Source organism: Phaethon aethereus, assembly GCF_964289735.1.
Source record: "Phaethon aethereus genome assembly, chromosome: Z".
Classification (NCBI taxonomy): domain Eukaryota; kingdom Metazoa; phylum Chordata; class Aves; order Phaethontiformes; family Phaethontidae; genus Phaethon; species Phaethon aethereus.
Genome location: NC_138577.1, coordinates 70,881,671 through 70,897,538, shown reverse-complemented (window position 1 = coordinate 70,897,538; position 15,868 = coordinate 70,881,671). Strand labels below are relative to the sequence as shown.

The 15,868-nt window shown below is 35.4% G+C and overlaps 1 protein-coding gene across 1 annotated transcript in view; it reads left to right on the top strand.

Moving 5' to 3' along the window:
* The window catches only part of DMXL1 (Dmx like 1), a gene marked incomplete at both ends in the record, with an annotated part of 81,626 nt that overhangs the window by 13,571 nt on the left and 52,187 nt on the right, over positions 1-15,868 (top strand). The window contains 7 exons of the mRNA XM_082013019.1: positions 1,557-1,634; positions 3,705-3,783; positions 4,400-4,532; positions 6,872-6,938; positions 9,847-10,022; positions 11,521-11,710; positions 13,351-13,519. Of these exons, the coding sequence (XP_081869145.1) occupies positions 1,557-1,634; positions 3,705-3,783; positions 4,400-4,532; positions 6,872-6,938; positions 9,847-10,022; positions 11,521-11,710; positions 13,351-13,519 (892 nt within the window). The remainder of the gene's footprint in view (positions 1-1,556; positions 1,635-3,704; positions 3,784-4,399; positions 4,533-6,871; positions 6,939-9,846; positions 10,023-11,520; positions 11,711-13,350; positions 13,520-15,868) is intronic.

Sequence of the window (15,868 nt, the reverse complement as noted above, 5' to 3'; positions counted from 1 at the left end):
AGAATTACTTCAACACGCAAATTTCCATTATTCTTTGTGGTGGCATGCTTCTCTGTGTGGACTACTCTGAGAGGCTGTATCATTGTGGAAGCCTGTGGAAACTTTTGGGGGTAGCAGTTGCTCTGGACAGTATTTGTTTTGTGTTTTTGGCATGCTAGTGTTAGTTTGCTTTAAAAACGCACTAAGCAATGAAAAATGGAAGAACTGTTCATTCTTGGAAAAAGTTTATATAAACTTCTTGCTGTTGGTGTATGGAATGGAATTATGAAAATAAAAGAGTAAGTGAGGTAGTTAAAGAGAATTAGAGAGGGGAAATATTAGTCTGAGATGTAAGGAAAAAGTTTCTTCAGGCGTTTTGCAACTGTGACAAAATTATTCTTGGCATTTTTGGGTCAGGCTGATGTTTAGGTTGTTAGTGTGATAGAAATGTATTTAACTATCTGTTCTTTTTAATGTAGAGGGTTTCTCTTGAAGCTATGGATGTGCAGATTTTAGGATCTGTACAGACATGTACATTTGTACAGATTGTGTACATCTGTAATTAACAGCTCTGTAAATAAGTATGACAGTTTAGTGCTTTTTTTTCTTAAAGCTGTTGTGGCTGATACTAAAATCAAAATGTATTTTATAAAGTGACTCTGACTTTCTTTAATGTTCTTAAAGGGAAACTGGGAATACTTTCTGAGGCAGAATTTCACAGAAATAGGAAATTGACTATTGCAGCATATAGAACTGTACATGTACTCCTTTTAACATTGAGCATCCCTTCAGAATGCAAGATGTCCATTATGCAAACTCATCATTTTTGTAAATCTATATTTCAGAGTATTTTAGTCAACATTGCCTTGTATAACAGTGTTCTCGGGCTCTCTGCTTGAGGTCTTTAACATACATTAGGCTTGTTTTGGCTCTTCTTAGCCAGTCTTTTAAACTTGCTTTTATGTAAATACTTTGAGATAAAATACTCTTTTGTCTTAATGCCAGTTCGGGGTCGCTGATACCACTGATGGAATAAGACTTTAAAATACCAGCTAAAGCTGACCATACTGTAGCTTTTTATCAAGTATTTTATTTTAGCATTTAGTAGTTTTTCTGTTTAGCTTGCATAGCTCGAGTCTTATGAATTCATTTTTTATAATGTAGCATGTTCTCATGTCAGGGAAGTCCACAAAAGTACCCTGAACTGTTGTTGGTTCTGTTTCTGAGAATGTGAACTGTACAGACTCCTTGAGTCTAAATTTACCTAATTTAATGTGGAAAGAATATTGATATTAGATCTGATTTTAAAAAAAGCTCATGTCCACCTGTACTCTCAGTAGTTCATCGGAACTAATGTGTAAACAAATAATTGTATTTTTATTCTCGTCAACACTTGCATCATGATTTTTTGCTAGATGTTGTTTTACTGTTATCAAAAGGGAATATGGATGTGAGCTTCAGTTCTGTCTACAATGAGTGTTAAAAGTAGAATCAACAATTTGCATTTTATTCTTGTTTGTTCTATAGCTTGTTTCTTCTGTGTGTGTTAACGTACATATAAATGTAAATTGCTTTAGATTGCAGCTTCTTACGGAAAGGTGATTTGTATCTTTGAGCCAGTTAGCCTCTTGAAGCAGAACAGCAGTCATCATAATGTAAGTAATTCATCACTCCTTAATTCCTTTACTCAGTTATAAAGCCTCACTGATTTTTCTGGTTTGCTTTAAAGTTGACAATTTCTTTGATGTGTTCTTTTAATGCTAGAATAAAATTGAGACATAAGATGGTCCTTGGGAAATTAAAATGGTAGGAGGAGGGCAGAGACACGTTATTTAAAATGTGGGTTTTTTTAAATAGGTTTTACTGTAATGCTTCATATTACTGATCATCTAACCCTACAATTCATAACTGAAGTATTCCAGAACCCAAAAAGATGTGCACAGCCCTGTTCTCCAAAGAGTATAGCCCTTATAATAGGAATTCCTTTTTGAACCATCCTGTGTAGCCTTTATGTCCTGATGTGTTTTACAATTCTTATTTTAACTTTGGGTTATGAAACTAGATGCTCATGATCAAATCTGTAATACTTTCAAAAAGTCTATGGCTTTTTTGGAAGATTTGACTGAACGCTTATACTTTGGTGTTGTAATGGTCAATAAGGACAATATTTATTCTCTTGATTGCTTGGCTTAGTTTCAGTGGCAGTGGTTTAGTGAATTAGCAGCCACAATCTTAATTTCTGGCTAATAATATGATTTAGAGCAAGTTATTTAACCATGCTTGGTACATGGAGAGTATTAGTCTTATAATTAGAAGCATTAGAGACTAATTAAAGTCAGTTTGATATGAGAGCTTTGACTGCAATTGCTCAAGGAGCTTCTGTCTCCCTCTTCAGGGGTTTGGTCTCTCCGTTTGTATTAGTAAATTGTTTATACAGCCATATAGTGGATTCCCTTCTTTATACTAACCAGCTCAGTCATATGGTTCTTGATGTACCTGTAAACCAGCGGTATTTTCTATTTTAATTAAATAGCTGGTATTGAATATACTGTAACTTACACCACTGGAAAGCAGTGGAAGAAAATAGTGGCAAAATGTGGCTTCCTACACACATCTGATCTTTTTAGAAGTACTGCTCTCTTTTTGATCATTTGAGCCATTGAATCAACCCTGAACGTTTTTCTTTGCAGGTTAACAGTACACTTAGCTTGAAACTTTGAAGTTAGGGTAGTAACTGTAAGCAGCAGAGGAAACACTCTCTACCCATGATTTGCTTTCAAAGCCTTACGATTGAAGAAATACTCTGTTACCGCATTCTTGCAGTTAACCTCTGTGCAGTAATTTTCAGCATATTTAGGTGGTTGTAAGAGTATCTCTCTCTTCCATTTACTAGAATGTTCAGGATCTAAAAAATTTAAAAAAGCTTCAAAGGTATTTAATTTAGGTCCTTATCTGCAGGTACTTCTTACTGTTTTCTACTGCACTTCTGAAAGGTTTATTTGTTACGTTTTAACTTTCATATCTATTGGGTCGATATTTTTGCGGTGGGGGATGATGGCTTTAAAAATGTCTGTCTTTGTGAATTAAGAGAAAACCCTGTTTGCTTTTAATATTATTTCCAGTAATTATTTCAGTTTCTGTTATAAGTCAATACATCAAAACTTTGGAACCTATTATGAAAACAGACCAGATAAATACTTTGTGAATTTAATCGTTGCAGTGCATAAAGTAATGATGCAAAAATCTGAAGATAGTTGATTGTCCTGTTGCATATATTTAAAATAAGAAGGGAGGGGAGTATCATGTATGTTATTTTGACCTTATTAAAATCCTTTAATTCGACAATACTACTGATATCAAACACCAGGTGCATTTAGTGTATTTCAGTTTTAATATATCTTTTCTTTTTTCCAAAAGTAAAACCAGACTGCTCTTTAAAAAAATCTCCAGTTCTCATGATGATTCCATGTACTGAATTTTTTTCAGACTATGTTCTTAAAATAAGAAGTTAGAAACCTAGCTTTCCATTAATCTGACCATATAAATACATTTTGTTTAAAAATCAGAACAAATCGATTTTTATTAGATAAGTGGTAATTTATTTTAAACACAACCTTCATGAAAGTTGGAGAGTGCAGTGAAGATATACTATTTCTATTATAAAAGTGGAAAGGAGGGGAAGGAAGCATTTTCATGCTAATGTTTGTGAATACTTAACATTTCAGACATTACATTATCAGTGGCAGAAGAATGCTCAAATCTTACTGGAAGCCATAGCACATAATCTGACATGGGATCCCACAGGTAAGAATAGAATAAAAGAACCACCTATCTTTGTTACTGCAACTAATTTTTTATTTAAATTTCACCATTCTTTGGGGGCAAGGAAGAGATCCTTGTTTTGTCCTAGCATGATAGAGGACACCACAGTGGAGTGAAATCTACCTTTGTCGCTTGTTAGAGGGAAGCCAAAATACTAGGTGCATCTGTATGGTTTTACTGGATTATTCTAATCTTGGCAGTATCTAATGTCTGAAAACATGGCTTAAATGGTAAGTACTTGTTGTGAAAGAGGGATGTGTACAGTAGCTCTAGGTGTTTCTTTTAGAGAATAACTACTTTGAAATTTTGATTATTTTTCACAATTTGAACTGTAGATACTCAAATCAAAATGTTTTGCAATATGTGAGAGTATCTTCTTGCCAGACTGACCCTATCTATATTCATGGGACATAGGGGAATGTGTAAAAGGCATGCAGCTATTACAGTAACTTTGCTATAGAAAATGTGTTAAGATAATATGTGGTATATTTTGTTCTGCAGTTTCAGCTTTGCAAAACTTTTTTTTTCCTCTCCTTTTATAGAAGTCTATATTGTGCTACTTGTTTTGTAGTTATATTGTTACAAATATTTGTTTTAGGCACTCGCCTTTTGACTGGTTCCAGTTGTCTTCAGCTTTGGTCTAATGTTCCTTTGGAAAACCTTTCTGACAATGACAATACTGAAAGAACAGATGTTGGACTTGGAGAATGGAAGTGTATCTGGAAATGCAAGTAAGAAACTCATCTAAAGACAAGTAATTCCTTTTTCCTTGCTGATTCATACCTTTCAGATGAAATACTTAGTGTAGTTCAGTGAAATCCTATTGTATACTGTTATTTGACAAATACAATTGATACGGGATAAACTTGAATCATATTTCCCATGAATATGTGACATTTCTTTGTTCTTACAAGACCAGTTGTGATTGGTTTTGAGGTAATTTATGTTCTTAGGTAGTTCTTCAGTTATATTGAACACTAATAAGATACCGAGGGACGGCTGCTATTAAGACTGTCCCAGTAGACTATGTTCCTTGTACAAGAAGTAAGGTGGAAGGTGCATATTTGTAAATTAGTGTGCCTGAAGGATTGATTAAAATAAACTTCCTTCTATGTCCAGTGTACTGCACCTTTCTTGCCTTCTCACACATCTCCCCCTTCACACAACTTTTACTCTTTCTGTGTTTATTATGCATATTTGGAACAGTCATGCAAAGAGGGATGTATTCTGTTTTACTGCATCTCTGAGTGCTGCTCTTGTATTCATGTTGATTTTAATCTTTGTGTCTGTGTATTGGTACATTCAGAAGAGTTTTAGTTTAGTACTTCAGTTTATAAGACAATTTAAGTCATGGTCTTGCCATAGGATGACTTTTCTAACACTTGTTTCCCTCTTTTAAACTCTTCTGTAGAGGAGAGAGAGCTAAGTGTTGTGTACTTTAAACCAGTAGGTCCTGAAAAAGATCAACAGAACTTGCTTTATTGGGTCTGGCTGAGATGCAGTTAATTTTCCCCACAGCAGCCCTCACAGTGCTGTGCTTTGTACTGGCAGCTAGAAAGGTGTTGATAACACACCAGTGTTTTGGCTACTGCTGAGCAGTGCTCACACAGCATCAAGGCTGCCTCTCCAACATTTCCCCCCCTCACCAGTAGGCTGGGGGTGGGCAAGATCTTGGGAGGGGACATCGCCAGGGCAGCAGACCCAAACTGACCAAAGGGATATGGGGGCATTCATTTTTTACTTTTGTCTTCCGGAGAAACTGCTATGCATACTGAAGCCCTGTTTCCCAGGAAGTGGCTGGACATTGCCTGCTGATGGGAAGTAGAGAATAAATCTTTTGTTTTCCCTCCCTTCCAGGTGCAGCCTTTGCTTTTGCTTTATTAAAGTGTCTTTATCTTGACCCAGGTGGTTTCTTCTATCTTATTTTCTACACCCCTGTCCTGCTGAGGAGTGGAGTGATAGAGTGGCTTGGTGGGTACCTGGCCTCTAGCCAAGGTCAACCCACTACACTTGCTTTGTCAGTTCCCCTTTTATGCCTATATGTCTTTTGGCATATGTACTTCAGTTAGATTTAGAATAGGTTTTTCTTAAGGAGAAGTTTGCAACGTAGAGATTTTGCAGTACTACCCTTTGCCAGAATAATTTTTAATGTCTGAAGGATGCATTCCCAAATGTCTTCATAGTAGCCCTACTAGGAGAATGTTGCTTAAACCTCGGAGGAAATTGGCTTTCTTTGATGCACGGCTTTTGTAATTGACTTGCTGATGTTACTGCACACACTAAATGCATCATGCTTCTGTTGACCTGATGGCTAACTTAATCCTTCCTTAAAGTTAGGCCTTGCAACTTGTTATACGTGTCTAATACATTCAAGATGAAAATGTATACTGTACTCGTGCTGCACAATTAAGTTCTTGTATGTTCTTGTTGCCATTAATAAGCTGGTCACTTCAGCAATAGCTTGATGCTTCAAAACCTGTAAAAGAAGCTCATTTATTAGTATTTCCAATGAAAGTAAAATAGAGCAAAAATTAACTACATACTTAGGTTTAGATTATTTTGATGTGGCATCTTTTACCAGTGTGACCATTAGTGTAAAAAATGCTTTCAGAGACTTCTTAACTACATTATTCTTTTTCTGCCTGTTTGTTTTCTTGAGTTACAGCTGTAGGAAATACAAGAAATGGAGGCGTCTTTCAGATAAGTCGGAAGATAATACGGGACAGCAGAAATCAATTTGAAATACAAATGATTGTGAAGTGGAAGTAGAGCATGTCTGCATATGGTTTAATCTGTTAGCAGCTTATGATAATTTGGGATATTGGATATTGTAGCACCCTCAGCTGCAGCTTTTTGGGTTTCTGTTTTTCCTGTGTGACCACAACCATGTGTTGCACACAAGTTTACCTGCTAGTCCTTCTGGACTTTCTTAAAGCTTAAGATGTTTCACACAATAGAATGGATACTTGCATATAAGAATTAAATCACTTTCTTGAGTTCAAGGAGAAAAAAGCTGTTTAGACTTCTGAAAAAGTTCTTAAAATTCTGTTTTTAACTGTCTCTTTCATAGAACTGCTTCTCAAGTTTGTTTAATGAAATTCTCACCAGACGGGGAGTTTTTTGCTACTGCTGGCAAGGTAAGAATTTTTCTACTTGTTTTGTACTAATCCAGATAAACTATTAAAGCAAACAAAACAAACACATTTTTTTAAAAAAAATCTTTTAAATGAGTTTTTTAAATTTTTTGCATAGTATTTCCAGTAATCCTATGGATCGTTACATTTTAGTAAATAAGAATTTGGGAGAAAGGTAGTTTGGGGGGTGGAGGGAGCCCAAGAAATATTCACTGCTTAGTACTTGAAAATACCCATTTTTAATCAGTACCACATTATTAAGACAACAGAAAGATAAGAGTTTTGGGCAGTGGGGGAGAACTGTGGATGAGTTCACTGCTGGATATGCTTCTAGCAAGGAAATATATTCAGTATTTCACTATTTTTGTGACAACATTGATCAAAAATAGCTCTTTAAAATCTTTTTGTGTAAGTGTATCTGTATGCCTGTTCGTGTATGTAGAAGAGAATTCACATTTCCCTCCACAGGTATGTTTGCATGTAGTTATGTCACTGTGATCAATCTTACAGATTAGTTCTGTGTGCTCAGCACTGAGTGGTTTATCAGCAAAAGCAATAAAATCCTGTGGCAAAATAAGCAAAAAAAATTGAAACAAAATGTCACTGTCTTATGTTTTAACTTCCTGAAACACTGACAGAGTAATCTTTCTTATTTATACTACAAAACTTGTTGGTCAGGTTTTGTAAGAGAATAATATTCAAACAAGTCAAAGCAGAAGAAAATCCAGATAATGTAGAGGATCCAGTGAAAAAGTGTGACAAATCCATACAAGAATTGATAACTACTTTTTAAGGGATGTGAAATGAGTAATTGTTTTCTGCAAATAATACTGTTGTCTTTATTCGATGGTGGAGTCACACTGACATTCATCAAAAAGTTCCATTAAGAATGTCCAGACCCATCTTGTGAGAATTTATGGAATTATCAAAGTACATTGTGGGGAAAATTCTTTTTTCAGATTACTGTTTTTTTGAAAAAAAGAAAATTTAACAGTATAAGCAGTTTTAGCATACATGAACAGATGCAGGTAGGCATCAAGTTTATGCCACCAACTAAAGAACCTAGCAGAGACTGCAGAATTATTAAAAAGGAAACAAAATGACATTATGTAAGGTTAATTGGGATAATGCAATTGCTGAGATTAGTAAAAACCTGCTTTAAGTGTCACAGAATCCAGAGCAGTATTAACCTGACAGGATGAGTTTCAGACTTCAGAATGGAAGACAGTCATGCAGTTTGGTCTAACCTGTCTTGGAAGCGTGAATGAAAAATTACTATGTACACATAAAGATTGGTTAGAACAGTGTTTGATTTAGTAGTAGTACATTGAACTTTCCTGTTGCTCTTTGGATCATAATGTCCCTCAATACATGCTTGAAGCATAAAGATTCAAGGATGGTTCAGTCTGTGAATGTCTTGCTTTTAAAAGGTAGTTGTCATGCATATTTTGTGTGATTCAGTTGTATGCATCAAGAACAAATGAGTAAAATAAGTTTTGCTGAGTTGTGTGTGTTTTTTTCTCTAACGCTTGCCATTTCAGATCATTATACTTGCTTAGAAGTCTAACTTTTAAGGCATTTGCTATCTTTAAGGAAGCCAGAAAGATGTAACAAATCTGTTAAATAATGTAGATGTCTTTTTCTAGGTAAACTGTATTCCAATAGGCTAGTTTCCAATGTGAAGTGAAATTTAAGATTTTGTTGATGATAAAGTGTATTGTGTGAAATAACAAAGAAACAAATTCTCATGCTCCATTCCTGTTTTGTTTATTTGGGATATCATATTGCTTGCCATATGTTCTGTGATGTCTTTAGCCATTTATTGGCTGAAAGGAGAGTCATCCCAGTCATGTTTAAGATAACTAGGACTTCTAAAATTGTTCAAATACAGGTTTTATCAAAAAATTGGTTTGTCACTGTTGACAACATAGACTTTTTCATTTTTTTTTATGGATAGGAGTTAATATTTATTGTAAAAGTCAAGTTTTAATGGATTCTAATGTTTATGGTGTGATTGAATGGTAGAAAAATAAATTAATCCGCAAATAGCTTCTATAGAGGTAGTATCCTTGTGGAGTTTTTGGCTGGAGTGTCTTATGTCCTATTGCATTATCTTACATGATAAACTCATGCAAAGCACGATTACTAAATTAGTAGGAATAAGTAGGAAAAATCACTAACTAAAGTAGGAAAATTAATAATGGATTTTTTACCATAAATGACTAAGTTAAATACCTGCCTGCAGTATCTTTGAAAAGCATCTTCGTTTCTGTTGTCTTTGTTTAATTTTTTTATGAGAGAAGATGCTGGTCAGCAAAAAAAACCCTCCCACTGCCCCCAATAGCATCATGTTAAGCATACCCAGGTTAATACAATATTTCAGAACCACTCATATTTAATCGTTGATCAACAACTTACAAATCTAGATCCAGAATAACTGATCTGGTTCTCAAAGGACAAGGACATTAGGAACATGATTTTTTCAATTTAAGTATGTGTGTATCTAAAAAGCAGTACTGAGTGTGGTTTTTGAGATGTCCTCTTTGAACTTTGCATTCCTAAAATTTAAATTTGTGTTTTGGGGGTTTTCTATCAAATTACAATCAGCTGAAATAACATTTAAATACCAGTTCAAGCCAGTACAGCTTGCATTTTTGTGGTTAAAAACTGGCAGCTAATCAGGAGCAAAATTAAATCTGAGTTAGTAATGGCAAGAGAGATTAAAAGGAAGCTCTGCTACCATGTTTTAAGACCAGTTCAAGTTCTATTTACCGAGCTTACTTTCTGTCATCAGAAAAGTATTTTACTTAAAAGAAAAACAAAAACCCAGGAAACATACCCAGAAGTACTTGAAGTGCATCATATTCTTATGCAAGGTAGTCTTATTTACTGTCTTTTTTTCTTTTCCCAGGATGATTGTCTTGTGAAGGTATGGTACAATACAGACAGCTGGCGATCAGCCATAACACCACCTGGCACAAGTCCAGAAAAACAAGCAAAAGAAGTTGATTTTTCATTTGTTTATTTGGCTCATCCTCGATCAGTAAATGCATTTTCATGGAGGAAGACAAGTAAATTCATGCCACGGTCAGTAATTCTAAAAACCTGAGGTTTGTAAATTGCCCAAAAAAACCCCAAACTGTACGGTCTTCCCAGCTATATAGTTAGAGGCTTTTTGTGCCCAGTCAACAGTCACACATGTTGTAGAGTTTACTTCAGTTACTAATTGAGTTTGTGCTCCTGGTATGTTGTTTGTATGTGTTCATATAATTCCTTCACACTGAAGTTCTTGAGAGGATGGTCGGCCTCCTTTTACCTGGGAAGGAACTGGAAAGAAAGGGAGTCCCGCACATGGTCTTAGAGGTTGGACTAAATATAAAATCAGCTGTTGCAAAATTACCTCTTTGCACTGTTTTGATTGCACGGTCTTAAATGACCATTCATGCATTTGATCCCAGCATGTTCCTCTCTTTCTGTCCTAATGGAATCAGAGCGATTCAAATGTCCTGTCATTTTACATTGTATTTCTCAAACATTCAAATATTCCCATGTCTTTCAGTTGATTTCTTTACATAGTACAAAACTAGACCTCTGTCATAAACAGTATCTGGAAATTGAATTAAAATGATAGTTCAGAACTGGTATTTTGGGTCTGGGGGTTTTTTGTGTTCTGACAATTCCTAAATCACCTGTCCCTTGTTTTCACCAGTAAATTGCAGCCTCAGACTGAAGTAGCATTAGCAATTTTGTGCCCTGCAACCATCTTTTTGCTATATTATTCCAAATAGTAGCCATTTGAATTCTGCATACCTTTGTGTGTTTGAGCAAGTTTATGGTGTCTTTTATATCAACCTGTAAGTAGAATACTCTTCATAAAACCATGACTGTAGTCCTTAAATCAGTTTTGAAAACCCACCTATGCCATGATACCGAAGAGAGTTTGCTGCTGGACAGTCCAGTCAGATGATCCATATATGTTTTGAGTCTTAGCTAAAACTAAATTGTCAATTTACGCAAACTGGAAACCTGATGATCTGCATAGTTTTTTTTCAGTGCCTAGTTTAGGTTAATAGGATTTTTTTGATATATATGTAACAGAAATTGCATTTTGAAAAATAGTAATTATGAAAAATATGTAGTTTTAAATTGGCTGTTTTAGTCCTGGTATTACTTTGGTTTCTCTGTTTTGGGTGTATAATTTTGTAAGTGGTGTATAGCAGTAAGATCTGGGGAATTGAGAATGGATATCCAGAATTTATGTGAAGGACTTTAAAAAGAAAAACATAAATTTTGGTATTCCAGCTATGACTAATCTTGTAAACTGAAATCCATGATTTGGTTTTCCACAGTTGTATAACGAAGTTTGAGGTAATTTATCCTCAGATACTTGAATAGATATGAAAGCTTTTCATACATCATTTGTTTTCCTAAGAATGTATTGTTGAGTTTTTCTTTCCTTAGTACCTTTAAGTTACTTGGTGCAATTCTGAAAACTGATAATGGAAAACTGTTTGGTACTGTTGCTTTCTTTTGATGCTCTGTGATAGTAAGCAGCTTCTTCACACCTTAAATTTTCTTTCATTAGTGGTGCTGTCTGCAATGTACTCCTGACTTGCTGTAAGGATAATGTTTGTCGTCTCTGGGCAGAGACTTTGTTACCCAATGACAGTCTCTTGTATGGTGGAGGATATGACAATTGGAGTGAAGCAGTGAACTTCACAAATAACTTCAAGAGAAATACTTCAAGTAAGGAAAAAGTGCAAAATGCTTTAGAGGTAAGAATTGAAATTGAACATGAGAATAACTGCATGTACACAAATGTAATTTTAGACAGGGTTATAATTAGTAACTTGAACATGTATCATAAGCTGAAATCCTTTAATACCATAGAGGTGCATAAAATGTTACGAAAGAGTGAATTTACTTGAAATCTGACTTAGGAAGGCTAAGCTGACAGCTGTCCTACTGAGCTTTCACATTAGAAGTCACACTGTTCTTACATCACTACTACCTATTTTGTTTTGGTGACTGAAGCAAAGTGCTCTGCAGTATCTAGTTCAGTGGGCTAGGAACAGTGTGGAGCATGTACTGTATGTAGGTTATGTGAAACCCACTAATGATGCTGCCTTAAAATGCATTGTTACCTCTGAAGTTCTGGGATGTTCTCTGGCTTCTGCAAGTGGGAAAAACAGTGATAATGCGGAGGGAAGAAAGATAGCCTCTGTTGCCTTTCTGCTGTAGTCCTCAAGTAGAGCAGACTGCTCGTAAGCTGTATCTCTAAGGCAAATGATCCTTACTGGATAGTATTTTCTAACCAGTGGGAAGCAGGGGGAGGGTGAAGCATTAGTGGTCTCCTACAAAGCTGTGTAAAGAGTATGTGGGCACTGTGCTTTTATCACAGTGCATTTAGCATGCTCATGGTGCTTGCTTAGCATATGTGGCATAGATGAAAAATATGACAGGATGAAAGGCACAATACAGCAAAGAAAAAATATGCAAAACAGGGAGGGGAGAGCAAGTTGGGGGCAGTTCTGTGTTCATGTTGAAAATAAGAGGCAACTTGATCTAGCTGAAGATGTCACTGCTCGTTGCAGGGGGGTTGGATGAGATGACCTTAAAAGGTCCCTTCCAACACAAAGATTCTATGATTCTATATGATTCTATGATTAGAGATCAGAAATAACAATTACATAAAAATTGAGAGAAAACTATTTTACTTGAGCATGCTATGTTAAGATGCAAAGGAGAGCAAGTGAAAAGGAATGGCGGGAAGGTAGTACCATCCTTACTACAAATCCTGTATCTTCTTGTACATTTTGGTGCCTGTTTAGATATCTGCAGCACATTGGACTTGAACTGTGCAGTATGTGAGTGAGACTTTTTAATACTGGCATAGTCAATCTTAAAAATTTCGTTTCTTTTTTTTTTCCCTTGGAAGCATATATTTGCATGAAGGGGGGAAGACCTTAAAACTCATTGGGCCCTTCTGATAGGAGTGGAAGTACTTATCTGATTAGATCCAAAGTATTGATCCAGTTTTTCAGTCTCTGAAATGAAATTATTCAGATCTGCTGCTTTGTGCGGTATCTTGAGTAAGCATAGTATACGCTTATGAAACACTAGTATTTTCTGTTTAAGTATAAAAACTGTATAAGTATTGTCTGCACACGGAAATATGAAGCAGTTACTATGTCAAAGTGCTGTATGGGCCTTCATAAATGAATTTGAAGGCATTAGTATCTCTCTACTGCAGACACAACCTGGAGTGTAATTTTTGCAAGAAACTCCACTGATGCTTTAAAAGTAGCTTTTAAACTGAAAAATTTCATTCAGTAGTGTCTAGAAAACCACTTACAGATGAAATCTGCTTTTTCTTTTTGAAAGGAATTAAAATGACACCTTATTCTTCATGCAGTTAAACCTGAGGCACTTTCGACGAGGAAGGAGGAGGTCTGGTGCTGTTGTAGCACATACTGGATATGCTCCACATCAGCAAGATCCCCACGAAGTTCACAGGAACATCACTCCTCATGCAAATGCACTTTGTCACTTCCATATTGCTGCCAGTATTAATCCAGCCACAGGTAAGACGTGTGGTAAGTCCTTCCTACAGGGTGACCTACAATTTCGGTTAGATGTCTGTGTAGGCTTAACTCTCAGATGTATTTGTACAGTATTTATATGATCATACAAAATTACTAGCATATTGGTTTCATTTAATGCACAAAAGAACCTTCTTCTACAGTAATTAAATGACCTGAATAAATTTCCTCTACAGTAATCCTGTCTTTCATTTTTGGTCATCTTTTAACTGAGGTTCACAGTGGTCTGAGGTGCAGAAGGCTAAGTATTTTTAACTGAAGTTACAAATTTACTGGAAATTGTGTACGGTATGTGTACTGATAAATCAAATATTTCCAAGCTTCTTCAAATGAGTACCTGACAGTAAGTCTCTGAAGTATCTACACATCCCTGTACTTCTGTTCTGTCTTTGAACGAAGAAAAACGTGCCTTTATCTTGTGTTCCATAAACTTCAGTATTCTATTGCACTCAAGGAATATGTTGCTAGGCATCACAGAGAATTCCCTACAGCTGCTAATGTTTCTGTCTTCATAATTGTTTGTGTACGCTGAAAATGAAGTGCATATCTGCTCATTGAAAAACTGAATAGAAATGCAATATTGAATGGCCTATCATTAAGATTTTACTGCTGTGATGTGATTTCCTGTGTCTAGACTTAATGAACAAACGTATTATGTAATCCTTTTCTTAAACTAGTTAAACTCTGTCTTATAAATAGCACTTTTAAATTATTTTTTTGTTCCTACTGACCCTTGTTTGAAAGGCCAAATTTGACCTAAAGGCATTCATGATTATTTCATATCTGTAGCTGTATAGTATGATTGTAAAGAACTATTGGTTTCCATTACTGTTGCTGGGCTAAGCAAGCTGTAAACATTTGCTCTTGGAAGATTAGAGTTAGTCTTCACCTTCTTTAGTATTATTTCATGTTTCTTTTAACAGATATAACTAGAATCACATCCCAGCCTACAAGAAGGAAGCTTCTTGCAGTTTTGTGCTGTACCATTGATGCCATTCTGTTTTCCAGGAAATGTCTCCAGTCATTACATATGTTACTATCCAACGTCATAAAGGAAAACTTCTCCAAAACTGCTTGGAGATTTTTAGTTCTCCTCTCTGTATTTCTGCGTCTTCAGTTTGCATAAGGAGCTAGCTAACATTTTCATGTGGCTAGCACATAATCTTTCACTATCTTTTTTAATACGTACTCTTAATGCACTTCTTTCCTTGTTTGCTTATACATAATAACTATTAATTTTGCTTTGATAGATATTGCAATATAAACGTACCCAACAGCAAACTCCCAAAATTACTTTCATTCCATTCTGTAAAAGAATAGTAAAAGGTTTTCTTAAGTTTCTAACACTTGGCTTTGGCCTTTTCAATCTTGTATTCCTTCTATGTCATCTGTGTTAATATTGTATATCTTGATACTGTGTTTTGGATCACTTGGTGTTTAACTCACTAGATTGGAGGACAGCAGGTTGTTCTTCAATGCAGAACCTCTCTTTGAAGTAACCTTCACATCTTAAATCTCAATTTGAAGAAATACCTGTTGTCCCTCACAGTCAAGTCCTTAAATACCTCAGTCTAACCAGATTCTCTAAGTAATCTTTTTATGTTGTCCTTTTGAAATTAAATTTAATCTGAAAACCTAGTTGTCTTTTCTTTGACTTAATTTAAACCAAATTGGTTTATGATCTCTCACCTGAAAATTTGCCCTTACTACAACATTCAGAGTACTTGATAAAAACTGAGGTCGAAGCAGCTTTATCTCTCATTCATTTCGCTTTTTGAAGAATAGTAATGCTGTCAATATATAAGAATAAATGTCCTTTTAATTTTTATTGCATTTCTGTTCTCTTGTTAATTTTGAAACTCATTTTCTTATAGCAACAGAATCCTTGAGACCTTCTTTTATACTAGAGTATTACTTGAACTGGTATGCAGCCTGGGTAGAGTTCAGTGAAATGAATAAGCAGTGGTTGTTAGTACAAAATTCTTAGTCAAATCCAGAAAAAATTCTTGAATCCAGAGACCTTAGAAGTTTTCTGGAAGGCACAAATAGGATTTATGAAGCAAATAAAAATTCACTAAGGATTTTGTCCAGAGCTGAGCATCAGTTACAAGTTGGTAGTTTTGAGGTAGGAGAATGGAAATGCATCCCCTTTCCACGACAAAATTGCTGGCAGTCCTCATGGTCCTTTTCTTCTATCTGTGTGCTCTCAGTTATCATTTTTTTAGGCTAGACTGGAGGGTAATTCAAAGCCATCACTGGCTATGAAAAAAATCGCACAATTGGACTAAAAAGTATTTTGTCTCCCAGGGCATGGAATTTAAATAATGCTAC